Consider the following 20,381-nt stretch of genomic DNA (forward strand, 5'->3'; position numbering starts at 1 on the left):
GTTTATGTAAGAGCATAGAGAATTGCACAAATAGAGAAACAAAATTTAACAATTTCCAAAAAAGTTTTCATATTGATACTGTACATTCCGGCAGCTTTAAATGAAAAGGGACTTATGGTCATCCTCATCATCATAAGCAGAATCATTTGATCCTCCCGCGACATTTCATACCATTTGGTCAAATATAGGGCTGTAAAGATTTTTTCGGTTTTAGAATGGATAAACTCCCCTAAGATACAAATTTCTAACAATTCAGCTATTGATGCAATAAATATCAAATAAAGAATAATCCAATCGGGATATAATCTAATGAGATAAAGACTACCAATAGTTATTGGAACACTTGTTCCCATTTGCATAACTTGAAGATATAAAGAAAGTCCATCAAAATCTTGAAGTTTGGTTAGGATTTCCAAGTGTTTCTTGTAGTAGTACCTAAAATGGCATCTTGATGATCTAACGTAGTCATCATTGTTTAACTTTTCAATTGAATCGAGGAAAATATTTAAAATAGCCACGAAGTTAATTCCAAAGTATAGAAGAATGTACTCAGCAAGAATTAGGAAAGATCCTAAACTAAACATAGCTATATGTTGCCAAAGGAATTGAAACGTTCTTGGTAAAATTGGAACTCTGAAGATCAAGGTGTCCCTCCAAGTGTAATTTATTGCTAATAGATTTGCAACTAGTGTTATACCCCAAGTGAGAAACCTGCAAAGATTGCATAAGTTCAGACAATTTAGATAACCTAGATCATTTTATTCTCACTTATGTGCAAATCTCGCATATTTTAGGCTCATACGAAAATGATTTTCAACGAAAGGTCCTAAATTTGTCCAAGACGAATCTTCCCTAAGATTGCGTGTCCAATCAATCAACTCAATAACGTTTTTCGGTGAAATAGTTAGTACGAACACTTTGCACCATATTTGAGAAACTGCCGAGAAGAATATCAACGAAGTTGTCGCAATTTTCAAAGTTGTGATTTTATCTTTTTCAATCTCATACAGTTCGTTAATTAAACCCACAATAATTGTAAACTGAAATATTAAAATTATACCAGGGCAAATGCACTTCCTCAAAAGCGAATATTTAGCATCAGAATGCCAATTACATTGTAAAATTCTTAGAATACGAAAAATTTTCTCTTGAAATTCCACAAAGTCTAAATGCAATGCACTCAAATTCTTAGGATTTTCCTTAGACATTTTGTTCGTCTTATTATTTACTGGGTCAAATTTTAAAAGTGACTTTGATGGGGACAATATGAGAACTGACCACTTTCAACTTTTGCACGTCATTAAAAGGATTTGAGATTATTGATTTTATTATTCACCGACACTTTGCAGAAATCCCACCATATTGCACAGATTCGGAAATTCCCATAGACCAGGTTAATTTGAATCACAATTGTTGGATATGTTAAACAAAGGGAAAAATTTATTGATGCCACACCCACTTGGGACCACACCTACTCAATATATGTGTTATTCTCATGCAAAACCTAAATTTTATTCACGATCCTGAAAGTTTGATGTAAATACTTGAAGAAGAGTAAGGATATGAGTGAAAAAATTTGAGTAACATATGCCATCATTTAATCAAAAGTTTTGGGCGTGGCCAATTTTTTCATAAATAACTAATTGCAATTAATGAAGGGTTGATTTTTTTTAGGTGGAAGTGATATAGTATCCTTTTAATAAATAATGAAAATATGAAACTTTTTAATTCAAATAGTATTTGAAGAGGGCGTGGCCAATAATTATATATGGGCGGAGCTTACTTATGCTTAATCGTATCGTCAAAAAAAGCATACAATAAATTAAATTATTGTTGCTAAATGTGCATAAATGATAGAGGAGACTGGGGCAAAAAGTCACAAATCGAAAAATTCAAAATTCAATATCTTCCAAGATAAAAAAGATAACGTTTTTATTTTTTTCCATAGATGGCCTCCATAGACTTTCTTCAATGTCGTAAGTTTCTTAGAATTCGAACAAGGAATTTATAAAATAAAAAATATCGAATTTTTTAGCCCTATTTTTGAAATATTTTCCTTGTAGAAGATAACAATTATTATCTACTTATTTTCCAAAATTGATGCACTGGTGAATATTTTCTAAATAATTTGGATTTTTTGAATCCGCTATCTATTTTAGGATTTCACAAAAGTTCTTTTCTTCAGAAATCCTTTTATTAAAAATGGCCACTTGGGGTAAAAAGTAACAATAGGTGTATAGAGTAAAAAGTAACAAAAAAGTGAAGCAATTTCTGATGTCTCACGGCGAAAAGAAACGTCATTATCATGTCTCGCCGCTTGTTGTTTGCATTAGTCAAACGATTTTTGTGTGTTTTTTTTTCTAAAATAGCTTGAAAAGCGCTTTTCTCGTTTTCTCATTTTTTCTCGCAGAGAAAACGGTATTTCACAAAGGCGTAGATGAATGTATTTTCTATGAAAATATGTCCTTAAGGTATTTTTTCAAATTTACGGAAGCCCGTAATGAAGCGAATCAAAATATGATAATACCCAATGTCTGGTACTATTTATTTGCCTCAGCATTTTTGAGAATAGTCACAAAATAACCTTTTAGGAATTGGCTCGATAAACGTATTTCCTTACAAAATAGAGGAAAATTATTTTCACAAAGTTGTAGAGCGGTAAATTTCCTATAAAACTGCGGTAATTGGAAATTTGTGAAGTGCTCGAGTAGCTTGTAAAAAAATGAAATATCCGTTTTGTGACTTTTTGCCCCAGTCTCCCCTATTAATTGCGAAAGAGTATCATTATTGATTTTTTTTTATCAATAATGAGGTAGGGAAGGGTGAGGCACTTTCACACCTTTGAAGTTTTTTTTCCAAGATTGCTTTCTCCAAAAGTTTATGAACTGTTTTTTAAGCTAAGTTTTCCTAGTTTCCCTTGGATATTGGATATGTAATTTTGAGTGCCTCAAAATGCAACTTTTTTTGAATCCTATTTTTCGAAGTGACTATTTTCATCTAGGCTTTTCTAAAATTGATATCTTAAATTTAGAGTCTTCAAATGATAAACCAGTGAGATTCGTCTTTGTCTCGCATTCAAAACGTATCCGCAATATTGAATATAAAAAAGGTGTTCCATCTCTCCTCGAATGACTATACAACACCTTTTCTACTTATTAATAAAAATTTTATTTTCGAAACTCATGCATAAACTGCCTCATTTTCCTCTATTAGTGTTTCTATGTTTTATGATAGGATACGCAGACTTTTGATTTTGACCACAGGGATCACAGGATAGTGAATGCTCTAGTAACGAAATAGTATATGGTTTGCCTCAAGAATTAATGCACAAAAGCACACAAATGTACCGAATGTCGATTGTGCTCCAAGAAGCAGAAGGAACTAATTGATAAGACCAAATGGCACAATTCTCTGTCTCTGGAAATCGTCACCAAGAGTGGTTTTGTGCATGTTGACTTATGCAACTCGATCGTTGAGTGGTATTAATATCAATTTAGAGGGCGAGAGGCGAACAAAAGAGATACACAAACTATAATTCAGGAATGTATCTGGTCACAGCAGGAGACCACTACTGACTACATTAACTCCTTCCAGCACAGGTATATAGCCCTCATTCGCAATCTGTCCCGCATGATTGGATTTAGTGTGCGGAAAATGCCCACAAGAGAGCAAACGTGACAATTGACCTGAACATGGTGATCTTGCGGATTCCGTGGAAAATGTGCGTGAATCGTCTCAAAATGACGATTTATGGCCTGGCAGTCTTTGTAGAATCAATTTGAGTTAATTATTGCCATTGCTCGACACTGAACAGCATTAATGGCCAGTTGATTTCGGACTGCACGGTGCTCCAAACCGTTGCAGTAGAAAAATTGTAATTTATGCGCTTAACCATTTGGCTTTATTCTTTTTCACTGTGACTTCCACTTCATCTCCTCAGATTCTTCAGCCCATTTTCATTATTATTATTATTAGTATTTTGTGCCATGTGGCAACACAAGAGTGAGGAGAGAAAGAACAGATCACAATCATGGTTGGGCGGCTGTTGTGATTCTTTTTGCCTGCAAGATTATAGAGGGTATTTCACAAAACTTTAAGTTCTATCTTAGTGCTACAAATTTCTATGAAAGAAAAATTCCTATTAAACGATCTTAAGTCATTGCAATTTTTCCACTGCACCCTGTAAACCTTTATATACAAGAAGTCTGCAAGATGATCGAGATGAAGTGGATGGAGGTGAAGAAAAAAAATTGTGAATAAAGCGAAATGAATATGAATCAGGAGAAAGATTTTACTGAAAGCAAGAAGCTCATCTAAAAGGGTCGGTAACCTCCTTGTATTGAAATGAGACAACGATAGGAAGAAAAAAAAAACGCTTAAAGAGTTTGGGTATACCGCCTCACCAACGCCCTGGTTGACTATAAAGGCGCGATCAATAGATTATTATTATTATTGGAATGAAATGGAATACATTTGGAAATTGATGGAATCACCACATTCGACTGACAGTTAATATTTTCCTCCTCCCTTTCATCTCTCTTTGCCATTGTTAGATCATTTTCGTAGCTCCCGCTATAGCACTTAAATGTGCGCTTGATGCTGTATTCGATCATCCATTGAGATCATACGGTAGGCAAAAACCATCCAAGTCCTCAAGAGACCAGAGAGTTTTGAAAAGTGATTTAGAAACGCTAAAATTTGAATATGAATGCATAGCATGAGATCAAGTCATTGAGCGTGATCTTTCAGTGCTGAGGAGAATGATCGTATTAGTAGCGATCGTCCGTTTGAACAAGTGATTTAAATGGGATGTAAACATGAAAGAATTTAATTCAATATTTCCCATGAGAATTATATAATTCTTTGCATTCTGTAGCCATAATTTAAAATTACAAAGCATTTTGAAATTTCTGGTTCTGTATAGAAATTCCGTACGCAATGAAGAATATTTTTCGCCTGGATCATGCGTATTCGAATTCGAAATGTCAACCGAATTAGGGAAAAGTGCCCTGTCCATGCTTCGTACGATCCTAAGCTTCGTAATGACTAAATTTTTCCTATGTTTCTGAATAAATGTGACTCTGAAATATATTTTAAAAACTAGGAACCATTCCCTACACAGTAAAAAAATGTGTAAAATTTTACTACTATAATAGTGCAAAATCGAGCATTTTAATTATTTAATTTAAAAATGTTTAAAAAAATGCACAATAATTTGGTAATTTATTGTCAAGTGATTGAAAATTACCACTATTATAGTTGAAAAATGTTCAACAACGTTGTTTAATTTGAAAATGTGTAAAATTTTAACACTATAATAGTGTGAAATCGGATAAATTAATTATTTAATTGCGATCTGTGTAAAATTTCTCACTATTATAGTTATAAAAAATTTTCAACAATGTTTTGTAATTTAAAACTGTTGAAAAATTCTAAAAATTACCACTATTATAGTATGATTATAGTTTTTCATATTATTATAGTGTGAAAAAATACACAACTTTATGGTATTTTTTGTCGCATGATCAAAAATTAACACTATTATAGTTTGATCATAATTTTTCACACTATTATAGTGTAAAGCCTTGTGTATTTCAACCAAAGTTGTTGAATTTTTAAACAAAAGTTGTTGAATTTTTAAACAAAAGTTGAGTAAAAATTGTTGAATTTCCATTTAAGACATATACTTCAGTCGAGATGCTTTTCATTGGGCAAAAGTCATATAAAACATCAAATATTTATATGCATAATAAGTATATCGTGAAGATTTGAGCATCAGATGTAATTATCTCGCATTAGGGAGGATCCCGAGTACAGGAAAAAAACATTACAAATGTCTAAAAAGGCATAAAAAAACTAAAATAAATGAAATGAAATGAAAATTCAACAATTTTTGAGTTTACACACAAAAATTCAACAATTTTTAAATTCAACAACTCCAAATTCAACATCTTGAAATTCAACAACTTTAAATTAAACAATTTTAATGTTAATTTTTTTGTGTATTTATTCTTTTAAATATTTATTGATTATAAATTTGAGGATACTGTGAATGGGTGGGAGCAGTCATTTCTCAACGCAAAGTTTGTATATATCTTCGAAATTTAGTACAGTTGTCTTAAATTTCTAGACATTCAGATAGGGTTAAATTAGGTAATTTGGAACCATTTGCAATTTGGGAAACTTGAGATTTTCTCAATGTTTCATATGAGCAAAGAGAAAACAAAGACCGCAAAATAGAAGAAAAAGACGTTTAACAGATTTCTTCCTTATGAATTTCTAAAACACTGAGAAAATCTCAGATGTCTCAAATTGTAAATGGTTCCAAATTACCCCATTTTACCTTAAATCGAAATATATTTAGAATTCAGACTCGAGACAATATTTACCAAAATTTCTTCTGGATAATCGTCATCTATCAAAGTGCTTATTTGGTTATTTAAAATTCAAAACAACTGAATTACAAATTAAAATGATTAAAGCTACTTTGAAAAAGACAAATAAATTAGTCAATATCACATGATACAATCACCATCATTAAAATATAGCTTTTTCACGCCATTCATTTGTGCCACGCAGTCTGATGGAGTATCATGAAAAATGGATAGTTTTTGCACAGGATGTCTTTGGATGGAAAGAGAGTCATTTGCAATTTTGCCAACTCAATGGCTCAGCATGATAAAATGCGATTTGCCTCGATCACCAACACCCAGTAAAACTCTTAGACTTTGGAATTTCACTCCCTTTCGAGATCGACGTTTCTGATATCACCTGAGACAGTGACAAATTAAACGATCTTCTCATAGGTATAATGGTTGGTGGCTGGACAAGGAGTGTGATCTTAAAATAGATCGGTGATCGGTAAGCGAGTTTGTTTTTTTGGGTGGGGATTTTTTTGTTGTTGCTATTATTAGATTAAAAAAGAAGTAGATTACTCACATTGTCCATGATGATTTCCAATGGAGATGAAATGCTAGGCTTTCCCAGGTACCAGTCCTTAGAGGCTGAGTATTCATCGAGGAGTCGCACGAGACGTGGTACGTTTACATAGTTGTCGTCGTCAAAGTGACAAAACCATCTGCGGAAGAGAAGGATCAAATGTTAGAGATATTAATTGATCTTCAGTCATTATTCTCAATTAAGACAATCATTAATCCCCAACAATGAGTGGAAAAAAAAATCACTATATCCATGCACTGTGGCAGTCATTCTTTGACGCCCCAAATCATTTTCAGCGATCATGCTGAGTGATTAATTGTGGTGGAGAATTGGAAAAATATGCTGTGCCTTGTCCAGATTTTTTTTTCGTTGTATTCTTTTTTTTTATCAGCTCCCCAGATCCCTCAATTGTTTGCACAATAATACCAGTGTGTCTAAGGTCTCACGTGATTGAGAAAATTGGTGATCTTCCAGTGTATTGAGGATCATTGGGAGCGACACTGAAAGTTCCCTTAGCAATAGATTGCTTCTCGATTGGTTTTGAGAGTGAATCGAAAAACTTTCTAATTGCAATCTCACGATTCCTTTCCACCAAAGTAGATCACCCGGCAGATTTCTCAGTGCGATCATGAAAATTGGATCCAATTGAATTGCGTTGAAAAATCAGACTCTATGTACCATAATACTTTCTTGCTTGCACTTGACTCACTGTCACGATTTGTGATTTATCTTGCAGGTACTGGTGGAGTGGCAAGAAAAAAGGCAAATCACAGCCCATTTAGAGAATTGACTTTTGAAGTATATATGGGGAAAATATGAGAAAAGAAGAATCAGGTGCCAAATGTCTGCTCTTTCAATTAATTAATCTATCACCCTGCGGGAATATTTCATCTTGCCGTCTGCAGACGATTTATATCACCCCACGCAACATATATTACCATGTTAGTGCCACATAAATTGCTTGAAAACGACACAATTATGAAGAAAAAAAATCATTTTCAATATTTTCATTTTGTTTCTGTCACAAATTGATTTTCTCTCACCATTTTCTGATTAACTCATTTGCACTTGTCTGACCGTTGGAGTGCATCGAACCATTGTCTTTTCGCGTCAAAACCAATTATACGCGCCCTACCAGTCACGCGGAAAACTCGCATCTCTGCCACCTACCCCGGAAGTTCATCTCATAGATGTGATGGAAAGTCCTGCACGATTCTGGAGCGATCGCGCGCGCCAAACAAAAGTGGCTTACCTTGTACGAGGTTCGAGATATCCGCGAGGGAGATTGGCTAAAATTGCTCAATTGAAAGGCATTGCTGCAAACGGGCGCGGTCAACAATAATCCATTCTCTCTGGGTCTTTGTCGAGACACAAAAACCAACTGATTATGCCTAGAAATCCAGTTCAGACTTGAACGCCACATGGAGTGCTTTCATATGATCAATAAGTGTAGTAATTCTTTGATAAATTCGATCACTCTTGGCCACAAGGTAACCACAATATATGGAACAATACTATCTCCAGTAAGTGCAAATATTGCCGACAACAAGGGCATATTTAGCATAAATGCAGCATTTCAACCCCTCTTACATTCAGCACTACATCACTTTATACCCAAGTAGCAAAATATGATAAAAGCGACATAATCCTTACGTCAATAGGAAAAGTTTCGTAATATTTTTTCAAGAGTTAGGGTAAAGTGGTACAAGTTGGACAATGGTACAATTTGGACAGAGCTTTTTGTCTCGATAAATTTAGGACTTAATTTTTATTTGTATATTTTTAATGTTTTAGTTTTATAATTTGGTTCCTTGTGTTTAAAACCAAATTTTCAAGAAACAAGTCATGTCCAACTTGTACCGGCGAATTGTCCAACTTGTAACACTAATTCCACACACAGAAAAATTTTGACTCTAAATTTAAGAATATATAAGATCCTGGGAACTTAAATTGGACGTGAATCCCCGAGGTGTTTAAGTTTAGAAGCTCTGAGCGAAAGAAATGAGCTAGAATCCCTAGCTCTTTCAAGTTAAGAGATCGGGAACTTAAGTTCAGCATTAGCTGGAAAATGAAAAATGTCTACGGAGCTCCAAATTGCAACTAAAACTAAATGTTCAAGAATTTAGAATTAGGGCATTGGCATTCATTGGATGGGATTTAAAATTAAATTCCTGGGTGTTTCTGTTTAAGAATTTTCCATTTTTCTGTGTGCATATTATATCATTTTACCCTACAGAGGTGGAGCTCTCAGCAAAAAAATCAAGTCTGGCTCTAGCCAGAAAATTTTTGCCCGGGAGTTGTGGTAGTGGGAAGATTATGTCAGCTTAATTGAGGGAGGAATAGGAGAAAGTGGGGCTACTTTGAGCTGTGGGGTTACATTGTTATACGATTTGTTCGCATATTTCTTAAGGAAATGGGGGTTTTAATTTTAACATGATGTAATTTGGATAGACAAAACAATTTTGAATCTAAATAAAATACTTCAAAGGAATAGATTCATTTAGAAATAGGCGAAAAAATCATGTATCAATGTAGCGCCACAACTCAAAGTACCCCTATGTCCCCATACTCTTCCTACAAATTAATAAAAGAGAGAATAGAAGACCCCTTCACATGGTGGGCAACAAAGAGGGAGGTTTTCCCCGTTCTCTTTGCAAATACCCGCAAAATGATGTGCGTCCCGTTGACGTCGGCTCCTAGTGAAATTTCAGCACAGCTGGAGGAGTTGTAATTCAGAAGTGCTCAAGATTGAACAGCGCAACTGTCTCAAAGATTTTATTTGTACATGACAACTACAACTATTTGGTACAATAATTAAAATTACATATTCTAATATTTTACTAGGGGGATGCAGAAATGGTTCGCACACAATGAATTTTTAAACGAGGCGATTTTTGTCTTAGGTTGCAAAGAGCTAGTTCATCATTTCTTAGCCGTAAGATAGCTAATTATTAACCTTAGATCAGATAAGAAATGGTAAACCATCTCTTTGCAAACTAACATTGAGAAAAAAGGGTGTGCGATTAACTTTTTTCCTCACAATTTTAACACTTTATAGGTGTCAAAAAATATTAACATTTTTTAATGTTAATTTTACACCTTTTCAAGGGCAAAATTAAAATGACAAAGGGTAACTTTAACCCCTAATACACCTTAAAAGCATAAAATTTACACCGATTTCGGATCAATACTGCAGGGTAAAATAAACATTTCCGGAATGTTATTTTAACTTTTTCGTATTTTTCTCACTCAGAGAAGAGAAAATTCGCAATGTTTGAAAGTTTACTGTATGCGAACCATGCCTACATTCCCCTAGTAGTTTCAATATTGTAATAAGATATTTATTATTGGAAAAATTCTAAGATGGTTTTGACAATTTTGCTTTAACCCTTTAAGGACGAGAAGGTTTAAAATCGAGGTTCAGAAAAAATCACTTTTTATGACTTTTTAGAGCAAAGCGTAACCTTAGAAGATCGTACAGAGAGAAATCCGAAAAAGTTAAAATAACATTCCGGAAATGTTAGTTTTACCCTGCAATATTGATCCGAAATCGGTGTAAATATTACACTTTTTAGGTGTATTAGGGGTTAAAGTTACCCTTTTTCATGTTAATTTTACCCTTAAAAAGGTGTAAAATTAACATTAAAAATGTTGATACATTTTTACACCTATAAAATGTTAAAGTTCTGAGCAAAAAAAGTTAATTGCACCCTCTTTTTCTCTATGTAGGAAAAAAAGCATTTTTGGGTCACCGGTGACCCAATCGTCCTTAAAAGGTTAAGTTCTGAAAGTCAGAGAGGGGTAGTTTCATGTAAGCTCATGTGCCGAAAACTGTTTTCCGCAAACAATAATTATTTTAATTAAACTATTAATTATAACTATTTTAATTAAAAACAACTTCAAACGTTCGGTTAGTGTAGTCAGTTTAGTCAATTAAGAGTTCGAAATTTCAAAAACTATTTACAAAAAGTGTATTTAAAACAAAACTTAAAAATAAATAGTCATTTACTGTTTTATGAATGACTTTAAATTGTGTAGTAGAAATAAAGTAATTATCACGTCAGCAGAGTGGAGAGAAAAGTAATTTTAATTATATAAAAATAATGTTATGTATAGCTTATAAATTCAATCAGGAAAGTTATTAATCAGTCATAAAATAAACTTTAAATTTAATTGAATTGAAAACATTTCACGTTAAATTTCTAATTTGGTAAGAAAATGCTTGTGGGGTAACGTAATCTCTCATTTATGGTATTTTCAATATAAGAAATAAACAATTTCAAAAACGTGTATTTAAAGTGTGAATCGACTCAGAAAAACGCGCTTGTGCTTCATTTAGCTAGAATAAGAAGCGATGAGTAAAAGACATTTTTTTCTTAAACCATCTCACATCAAAAGCCCCACTTTGGGGGGATTAGATAAAAAGTCAATTGAGTGAATTGTGAGACGCAAAACATTTGGAGGAAGCTATTATTGGGTCTTTTTTCTCACCTCCCATGGCACTTGATCATTCTCCCAGGTGAGTTGTCTAAGAAGGGAGATGGTGGATAAAAAAAAAAGATCTATGATGATTACCGTGCCATTGATCGAATTTAGCGGGAACACGGGATATCTGTTTGGGAGGAAGCGAATAATTGTGCGGAACTGATTGAAATAGATTTTCAAGCGATTAACAAGAAAATCATGCATTCGAGCAATTTGGACCGACAATTGAAGTAGAATTCCCTTATATAATTCGATCGAAATTACTGAAAAATTTACGGATTACTTATTCCCCTGTGGGATGTGCTTGGTGTCAGAAGTGGGATTAGCCTATGGCATCCGATAATCCAAAAATTATTTGAATATTCCTCCTTCTGGAGTAAATTTATATTCTCCATACAGTCGATAAATTGCTGCCACAGAGAAGAAGTAAAATCGATTAGAGGAGTAAACACGAACCAGTTTTCACACTATTGAAAGAGTGAATTAAGCTTCGAACACGAAGAATGGAAAGGCAAATGTCTCAGGAGGGACTCAACAACATTGAATTAAGTTATCTCCATGACAGAGGTGACCAGAACTCTGAAGCTCTTCTAGCTGTGGGTGAAAAATACGATTGAGGTGGAAGGAGACACAAGAAGGTCTCACTTATTGATGAGCCTGTGATGCAAATGAGGAACATTTTCACAGAATCTCTTTCAAGCATTGGTTACCAGACATTATGTATATAACGCTTCTGGCATTGAGAAGGAATTACTTCCAATGTAATCCACAATTCGAGAGAAATTCTCGCTTTCGAATTTAATGCCTCTCCTAAGCCCTCAAAGTGATATTTATGGAGCAAAGTCTATTGCAGGAATCAATAATTCCAGTAAAGAATTTTCTCAGTTTCGAATTATTCCGTTGAAATCATTGAAAAGGTTCTCTCTTACTCAAATGTTTAACTCGTTTAACTCTAACAATATAACTCCACCTAGTTTTCGCGGAGAAAGACAAATAATTCACGGTGCACGTGTTCAAAGGCACATAAAAAAAAGACTTAAAGCTCTGGTCAATAGCATTGCTCAATGGATTTTGCACTTCCACCAGCAATTTATTTTGTCGTTGAAATTGCACAAAAGCCCGCATAAGAAATCAGTAGAGAGAAATATTCTGGTCGTTGAAATTGGTCACAACATAGAATCAAATAGAGATTGTGATCTCATTGTCACCAATTGTTGAAACGCGTTCAACTTTTTGTCAATCAAATGGACCAGAAAGATGTTAATCCGGTGGCTAAGTTGATCAAAGAGCATTTTGGTTCAGCCCACGGTTTTGCCACCAAATCACTTTGGTGATCGAGTGGACAAAAACTGGTAAAGACATTACTCAGAGATGGTGGGATTAATCTTTTGTATAAAGAATTGTCACTCTGTAGCACAAGAAGCTTAATGGTGCAGCTGAAGTGATTATCATTCACAAGTCAGATTTTCTGCGGTAGATCAAGAATGTGTCTTGTTGATTTGGGAATTCTTGGAAATATTGGATTTATGCAAAATCATCTATAAACGTCTTAAAGTCCTACATAAAATTTAAATTGAGTCAGGAAGAAAATTTATCAGTTTGACAAGAAATAATTGATTTCACATTTAAAAAGCATTAAACCTTTAGCAAAGATATACTACAAATGATGGTATTTCCTTTGAATCTTAAGCGTTGATTGAAAAATGAAACTGATTTGAATGTCTAAAAAAATATGATGGAGTTTAAACACTGTTGCCCACTTTAAACTTTTAATCACCTTTGAAATTTTAACAACAATTTCAGAACAAAATGAAATGTATTCAATGTTTCTTAATTATCTAACTTATCTAATTAGTAGAATAAACCTTGAATAACTTAGCCAAAACCCGTCCGATTTTAAGTATCACCCCGTCTAATACGGGTTTCAGACCTAAGGTTTAGCCGGTTTAGCCATATGGCTTTATTGCTCTAATTCCTTATCAATCACATTTTTTTTGGAAAAATTTAACTTAGGATTGAATTATTAAAGATAATTAGGAATTAGAGACCTTCGGGAATTGGGCTAAACCTCTAGTCTGAAGACCGCTTAACACAAGGTAATCTGTTACTGACGCAATGCTGTAATAAAAGGCATTGTACATGCTTTTAAATTATAACTTAGTCCAAGTACATTAATTAAGTTCTTCATAAGTACTTATTAAGCACATACCATTAGGAATTTTTTGAACGAAAGTAGTGACATCTAGTAGCAAAAAAAAAGGAAACTGGAATAGAAAATGCGACGGATAATTGCTAACTATCGTCCTATTGTTTTTTTGTTCCAGATGCATCTGAAACATTTCCTATGAAAAATTTGAGGACAACAATTTGCAATCTGGGGAAATATATGGTGTCGGATAACATAACAGAGCTGTGGTAGCAATGTGTTTATCTTTTTAATTAGGCAGAAGTGTATTTTTGAGTTTTTCTTTGAGAAATAAAAAAAATATGAAGAAATAAAAATATATGTTTTATTTGCATTGGGGTTACTGCTTAAAAAGCGCTTAGTTGAAAGTTCTTAATTAAGTATTTCTTGAAAGTTCTTTTCATGTCCTTAAAACAAACTACTTAATTGTAGACTTTAACAAAGACGTTAATTAAATACTACTATTAAGATGAATGATTATGAATATGATTCATATGATCATGTTCTGGAGTGACTTGTCTAATGAGAGTTACTTTAAGTTTTGATACGAATGCTTTTCATGAAAAGTGTTCGTCGGCCTTATATTTAAGGCTTACGTAGGTGACAAAAAAGTAGTTATACCATGTTAAACGTCCATAAGCTTGCTTTTAAACGAGGGTATTTAAAAAATGCACCCCACTGTGCTATGCACCGGCGAGTCTTGGAAAATCTCCCCTTGAGGTTTGTGTCTGAATAAAATCTCCCAGTTAGCTGTTATAATACTCCCATTAGTGTCTCGACTAAAATAGAAAGTCTAGCAGACTTTCTATTTTATTCCGAAACGTTTCGAACTTGCTTTGAGGTACCTGATAATTTAATAAAAGCCAAATGGTTACCAAGTAAATATTAATGGTTGATGAAAAATAAATTAAAAAAGATATTGTGTCAAACTCGTCTCACCGCAGGGTTTTATGACATGTTGTTAGGAATTTAAGGAAACATCGTCAGTTGCTTTACAATCCGAAGACGTTAGCTAATGAAGTTGCTTTACAATAGCTAATGTTTAGTTTTCCTTTATATAATTCATGATAGCTAGACTTTATGAAAACCTTCATCTTACTTTAGTAGGTACTCCTTGTGTTCTCTTGATAGCATTATTTCGTTTTTTGGAGATTTTACTCAACAGATCTTCTCCTCATGTATATTGTGAAACTGTTATTAAAAAATAGAGATACAATCTATTAAAATGAAAATTAAATTCACTAAACAATTTCACTGTAACACTAGGCATTTTAAAAGATATCATTGGTGAAATGTGTGAAAACTCTTGAAAAATCTGCACGGACAGGACTTTATATTTATCAATAACAAAAAACAGCTGATTGATCTTTCGAAGAGTTATTTTTGTGCACCAAAAGGTAGGCAATTTTCACTAAGAAAGCTCAGTGCGCTATTATGTGCGCCATAAGGTAGGCAATTGTCACTCAGAAAAAGCTCAGTGCGATATTTTGTGCATCTGAGAGTAGACAAAATGACACGGCGAGAAAGCTCAATGAGATATTTTTATTTTGAAAGAACAGTTTCGAATCAAAAGTCCCCCTATAAATGCCGCCTAAGAGAATAGTTTAACGTATGGCTTACAGGTTGGTCTTTTTTAAGGATTACATTGAGTATTTTTTGCCTTCTGAAATGTTTTACATGAATGCAAATCATATGGTTTGCATGTATTTATTACTATAGTTTTACAGAATTTTCTTACAAATGCTTTACTTGTGTATATATGTGAGGTATCCTTAAACACCATAAAAATACATCCAATAGCTTTCTTATGCTTTACAAGTAAGGCTTACGTAGGTGACAAAAGTGTGGTTATACCAAGTTAAACCTCCATAAGCGATAGTGATTAGTAAGGCTTACATGCACTATCATGTAAGACTTATGTAAGGCATCTTTTCGCTGCTGGGTAGTGTTAAGGCTGAGTTATGCCATATTAGTTTCACTACTCCTCACAAAGCACTGACGTTTGTCTCATTTTTTTAATATTTTTTAAATAGTTGAATGCTATACAACTCTTTAAAATTAAATCATTGCGCTAAGTACTTATTAAATACTTAATAAGTACTTAATGTGTTAACGGGGTCTTTTGATAAAATAATTTGTTTTGTAAATTTCTCAATGAAAAGTAGGAGAAGAATAATACAATCACAATAGGATTAGTTGCCCAATTGAAGCATTCTTATTAAGATTCTACTCCCTTTTTTTTAGCCTAAACCCACTCATAATCAAGGGTGTCCCTGGTTTAAGTCACGAACGATTTTTCACTTTTAGTACATTCGACTTAAATTGAATAATTTAATACGTACATAACTTATACGAGATTCCGTATTCGGTCATAAATTGTAATCATGCGATTATTTTCAGAATTCTCCTATCCAACAAGTGGTGTGTTCTAATCGTCCATCGAGGAATATTGCTAAATACAAGGGGGAAAAAACAAGAAATTGACCATGGAGGCTTTATTGCTTCTTAGTCAGGCGACTTGTCGTGCCTCGTGCTCAGCAGCCGCCTTCGCAAAATGATTTGTGGGCAACAGCAGCAAACAATAAAAGACATGGAGGATGGAAATTATCATTTAACATTCCCAATTATCTAGTCTGCGAAAATGAAATAACATAGCTTAAAGGAGACAAAGAGAGAGAGAGAGAGACAAATGGGAGAAAATGCAATTTGAAAAGGGTCTTATTGAAGAAGTGCCCCACATTTACTACAGTGAAATGGCTCCAATAGACGCCCATTGGAGAAAAGACAATCACTCTATTTTCAATTTGAATTGCCAAGTGAAACTATTAATTTTCCACTGATCGTAAAATACTCTCAAGTTTGTCGGCTTTTTGACTGTTCTCCCCATTTCTTTCTCTCTCATTCATTCCTATTCTAATCAATTGAACTGTCGCAAAATTGAAAATCCAGCACAATTTTGCATTTCAATGGTTTTTCAGTTATATGTCGCTCTTGTGAAATTTTTAATGTGTGTCCAATTTAAAATATGCCCTATAAAATTAAATGTTGTGCATTTCATTGTATGTGAGGTCATATTTATGCATGTTTTACTATTTCATAGAGTAAATGCATAAGTTGCTATAAATAGGGGCATATTGAAAAGTGCTGTAGCATCAAGAAATTATTGCAAAAAAAACATTTTCTTCCTAGATGCATTTTGATGTAATAAAATCTCTTTGTGACTCGTATTTTAAGATCATTACTTAGATTCCATCTAGATGTGGTTCGTTAATTGGTGTAATTCTTAGAAAATTCTGCGATTTCGTACTTCATTCTCCACATTGAATTAAAAGTGTTCTGAGATTTAGAGAATTCGCTGCGGGAAGCTGTTAGAGTACGTTCCGAAAGGGAGGTTCATCAACCATCTAATATTTACTTGTTCTCTAGGTCTAGTTCAGTTGCCCAGAAGTAACACAACGCGGGGGTCATTATCTGCAGATACAATAAAATTTACATAAACGCTTTGGTATCCTGGAAAACACTGCTTTTCCCTGCACGTGAATTTAATATTGTCGTACAGGAGTCCACCAAAATATATTCCATCCCATTGCATTTGTAATTAATCTACCCTGGTAAAACATATATTGGGAAAATTGTCCAACCGTTGTGACACCAAACGGGGTGAAAAATTCGTGAGGTTTCTGTGATGCTGGGGACTGCATAGTATGGGGGAGCTTGTTGTGAAATTATCCCATGAGAACATAGGAAAAAGTGGGGTGAAAATATCGTGTAAGTGCCATGCTGTTGAGAATAACAAATAAATTTCAACAACAGCAGAAAAATCTTCTCGCTTTGGCTATTTTTTTTTACCCATTACACCCCTCAACCACTTCAATTAATTTTCATTTTATCTCCTCTGAAACCCTTTATGGGGAAAGTGGGGATGGTTTTGGAATGAAAAAAACACATTCCTGGGAATGGGTATCCTTTGATCTTGCTTAGTATGAGTTAAAATAACTTAATGGATCTATTAAGGTAAAAAAAAATAAACTGGGATAAAGATAAACTTTTAGTACGTGCATGTACTAAAGTTCACCATGGCTGAATTAACTTTTTTTTGTTAAACTAAAATGTGAAAAATCAAGCTAATAAGCTTATAGAGATCAGATACCGTGCTTCCTTTTATTTTTTTCAGATTTTAATATAAATAATATTGTTATTATATTATATGAGATAGCTATGTAATTAAAAATTTTAGAACAGAGTAAAGTAATTAGGCATTGTGTATTATATTCCATTTCTTTTATTTATATTGTACTATATGCTATATTTTCCCGATTTCTACTGAAATTAAATCATAAGAATGAATTTCTAAATTATATTCAAATTTTAGTACAAATAATAACGTTATGTTCTAGTTTTTTTTTCATTAACAAAGTCAGCAACAAAAACCGTAAGTAAACATATTTGGCTTGATTTCCTCTTTAGCAATCTTATTTATTTTTCCAGTATTAAAAAAAAGAGAATCTAAAATAATTTAGTACATCCCTGTTCTAAAGCTTCATCATCACGATTATATTTATATAAATAAAAAATTTTCTACTTGTTCATGTTAGTCAGTTTCTTCCCGAATCTGATATAAGTACATGCATAAGCTGAACTTCATTAAAAGGTATTTAAAAAAGTATGTAATAGACACATAACAAAGCTTAGTTCCAAAATGTTGGGAGATATGCAATAAAATTAGAGAATTTGGACCACTTTTCCGAAGCATGAGGCATATCAAATCGATTCTGGTGGAACTGGACAAGCAGCTCCTTCGCGTACAAGAAGAAATATCCCGAAAAGGTGAATGATTCCCTGGCGTATACAAATCGTCCGACACTAATTTGCCTCTTTATAAATTCCCCGAGTCTCTTGTAACTAGTTTAAAGAGTGCACAACTGAAGAGATTCTTATGGTGAACTCATAAAATTTCCTCCTGGGTGATTATTTTTCCACCATGGTGCGGTTTGTATGAGTGAGAGAGGGATAGTTTCTAAGTCAAGTCTTTAGTTTGATAATAAATGTTAAGACATTGCGTGCAGATTATTTTCCACTCTTCCTCTTGCACCATTCGCTTCCTCAATCTTCACTCCACCAACTTCATCGCATCCACATTTTTGCAATATATATATATTCCCCTGGTGACTTTTACAACATGATGATGGTCACTGTGCGCACACCACAGTGGTAGAGACGATGAGGAGAAACAGTGGAAGCTGAGGAGGAAGGATTGAGTCAAGAAGGGAATTTATAGCGCCAGGTGGAGCGAAACATCAAAGAACAAACATGCGCTTCTCCAATTGTTCTATGCCAGAGATAATATTAAATCACACATCAAAAAAGCCACATCTTTTGCAAAAGATCGCGTATCCGAGAGAAAATTCTATAATTTCCATCTTGTGATCACTTTTGAAGCATTTAACCGGAATTTTTCCGCAGCATTAATCGAGAAATTTGAGCGACGTGAAGCGATTAGTATCGCTCGAATGCCAATTTTACCGAATCCAATCGGATATTGTTCAATCCTTCATTATCCGAAATGGTTTTCTCGCCAGATGAGCTTTATACTTTACAACATCGAAGAAATATTTCTTCAGTACTTAGTTATTCTATTCCAATTAGGTATATGAAAAAAAAATTACGAATTAGGGTTGTAGCCCTTAGGGAATTTTCACCCCATTTCTGAATGTTTCATCGAAAAATTCAAAGAACTTTTGAAATATTTGAAAATTATATCATCAATGCAATATGCTTATTTATTGGATTTTGAGATAAGGATCTGGGAAAATATTTCACTAGAGCATAATAAATTCATTTTTACGATATGTTTCAAACATTTTAGTACTTAAACTTCCTGTTCATACTCGTACTTAATTCTTATCTGAAAGTGTTTCGTCTCGAAATGTAAAGAGAATTTTGTGGTTCAGTTTAAACAAGGATAGGGGAAAACGCCTTACCTTCGGTTGACTCAAGCTTCGAACGAACAATTCATTCTTTTCAATATGTTTTTAATGAATTTGACCAGTTAATATTGTATTTTAATATCTAGTCAGATGCTTCAAGCATCGTGAAAAGAACCATGGGTCAAATCCATTAGGAACATTGAAGCTTGATTTGCCCAACCGGTATGCCGGTTACCGGTATGCCGGTATGTTTACCGGTATGCCGAGGAAAATCTTCTGCAATTTTTCATTCAGTTCACTCCTATTATTTGTTGTCTCCATAAAAATAGAAAGAGTGGCAAATTTTATTTATGATATGTTTTTATTATTACAAAATAAATGAGAGTCTGAGGATACTGCACTAAGCTTTATTGCAGCACAGCATTTTTATAGTCAGATTTGGGATGTATATTTTTACTTAATTCCTTCGTACATTCAAAACAAGGATTCAATATACATATATCACTTTTATATCAGCAAAATTTTAAAAGTCAATAAAACTTATCAAAATATGCTCAGAAGCGTAAACTTGGGATGGCAAAAGACATTATCTATTTATACCATTTACACTCTGTGACAATTCGTAACATATCGTCAAATGCCACGACCGATGTCGTATCTGCATTTGTTTTGTGTTAGCATTTCCCGTAAAAGGCGACGACGCTTGTGTCGTTGCTTGCACCAAATACAGATACAAAACAAATGCAATTACGACAATGACTGATGCAACCGACGAAATGTTAACGATAGGATCCAATGGTTTTGTTCAGTAATAACCGCACTAAGAAAAAACCTAAAAAGTTAAA

At 33.6% G+C, this 20,381-nt stretch overlaps 1 protein-coding gene across 2 annotated transcripts in view; it reads right to left on the minus strand.

Moving 5' to 3' along the window:
* Positions 1-20,381, minus strand: part of LOC129804434 (fringe glycosyltransferase) — a 122,042-nt gene that overhangs the window by 12,214 nt on the left and 89,447 nt on the right. For both annotated transcript variants that reach the window (XM_055851705.1, XM_055851704.1), the window contains exon 5: positions 6,940-7,078. In XM_055851705.1, the coding sequence (XP_055707680.1) occupies positions 6,940-7,078 (139 nt within the window). The remainder of the gene's footprint in view (positions 1-6,939; positions 7,079-20,381) is intronic.

The sequence above is a fragment of the Phlebotomus papatasi genome, chromosome 2, assembly GCF_024763615.1.
Source record: "Phlebotomus papatasi isolate M1 chromosome 2, Ppap_2.1, whole genome shotgun sequence".
NCBI lineage: Eukaryota > Metazoa > Arthropoda > Insecta > Diptera > Psychodidae > Phlebotomus > Phlebotomus papatasi.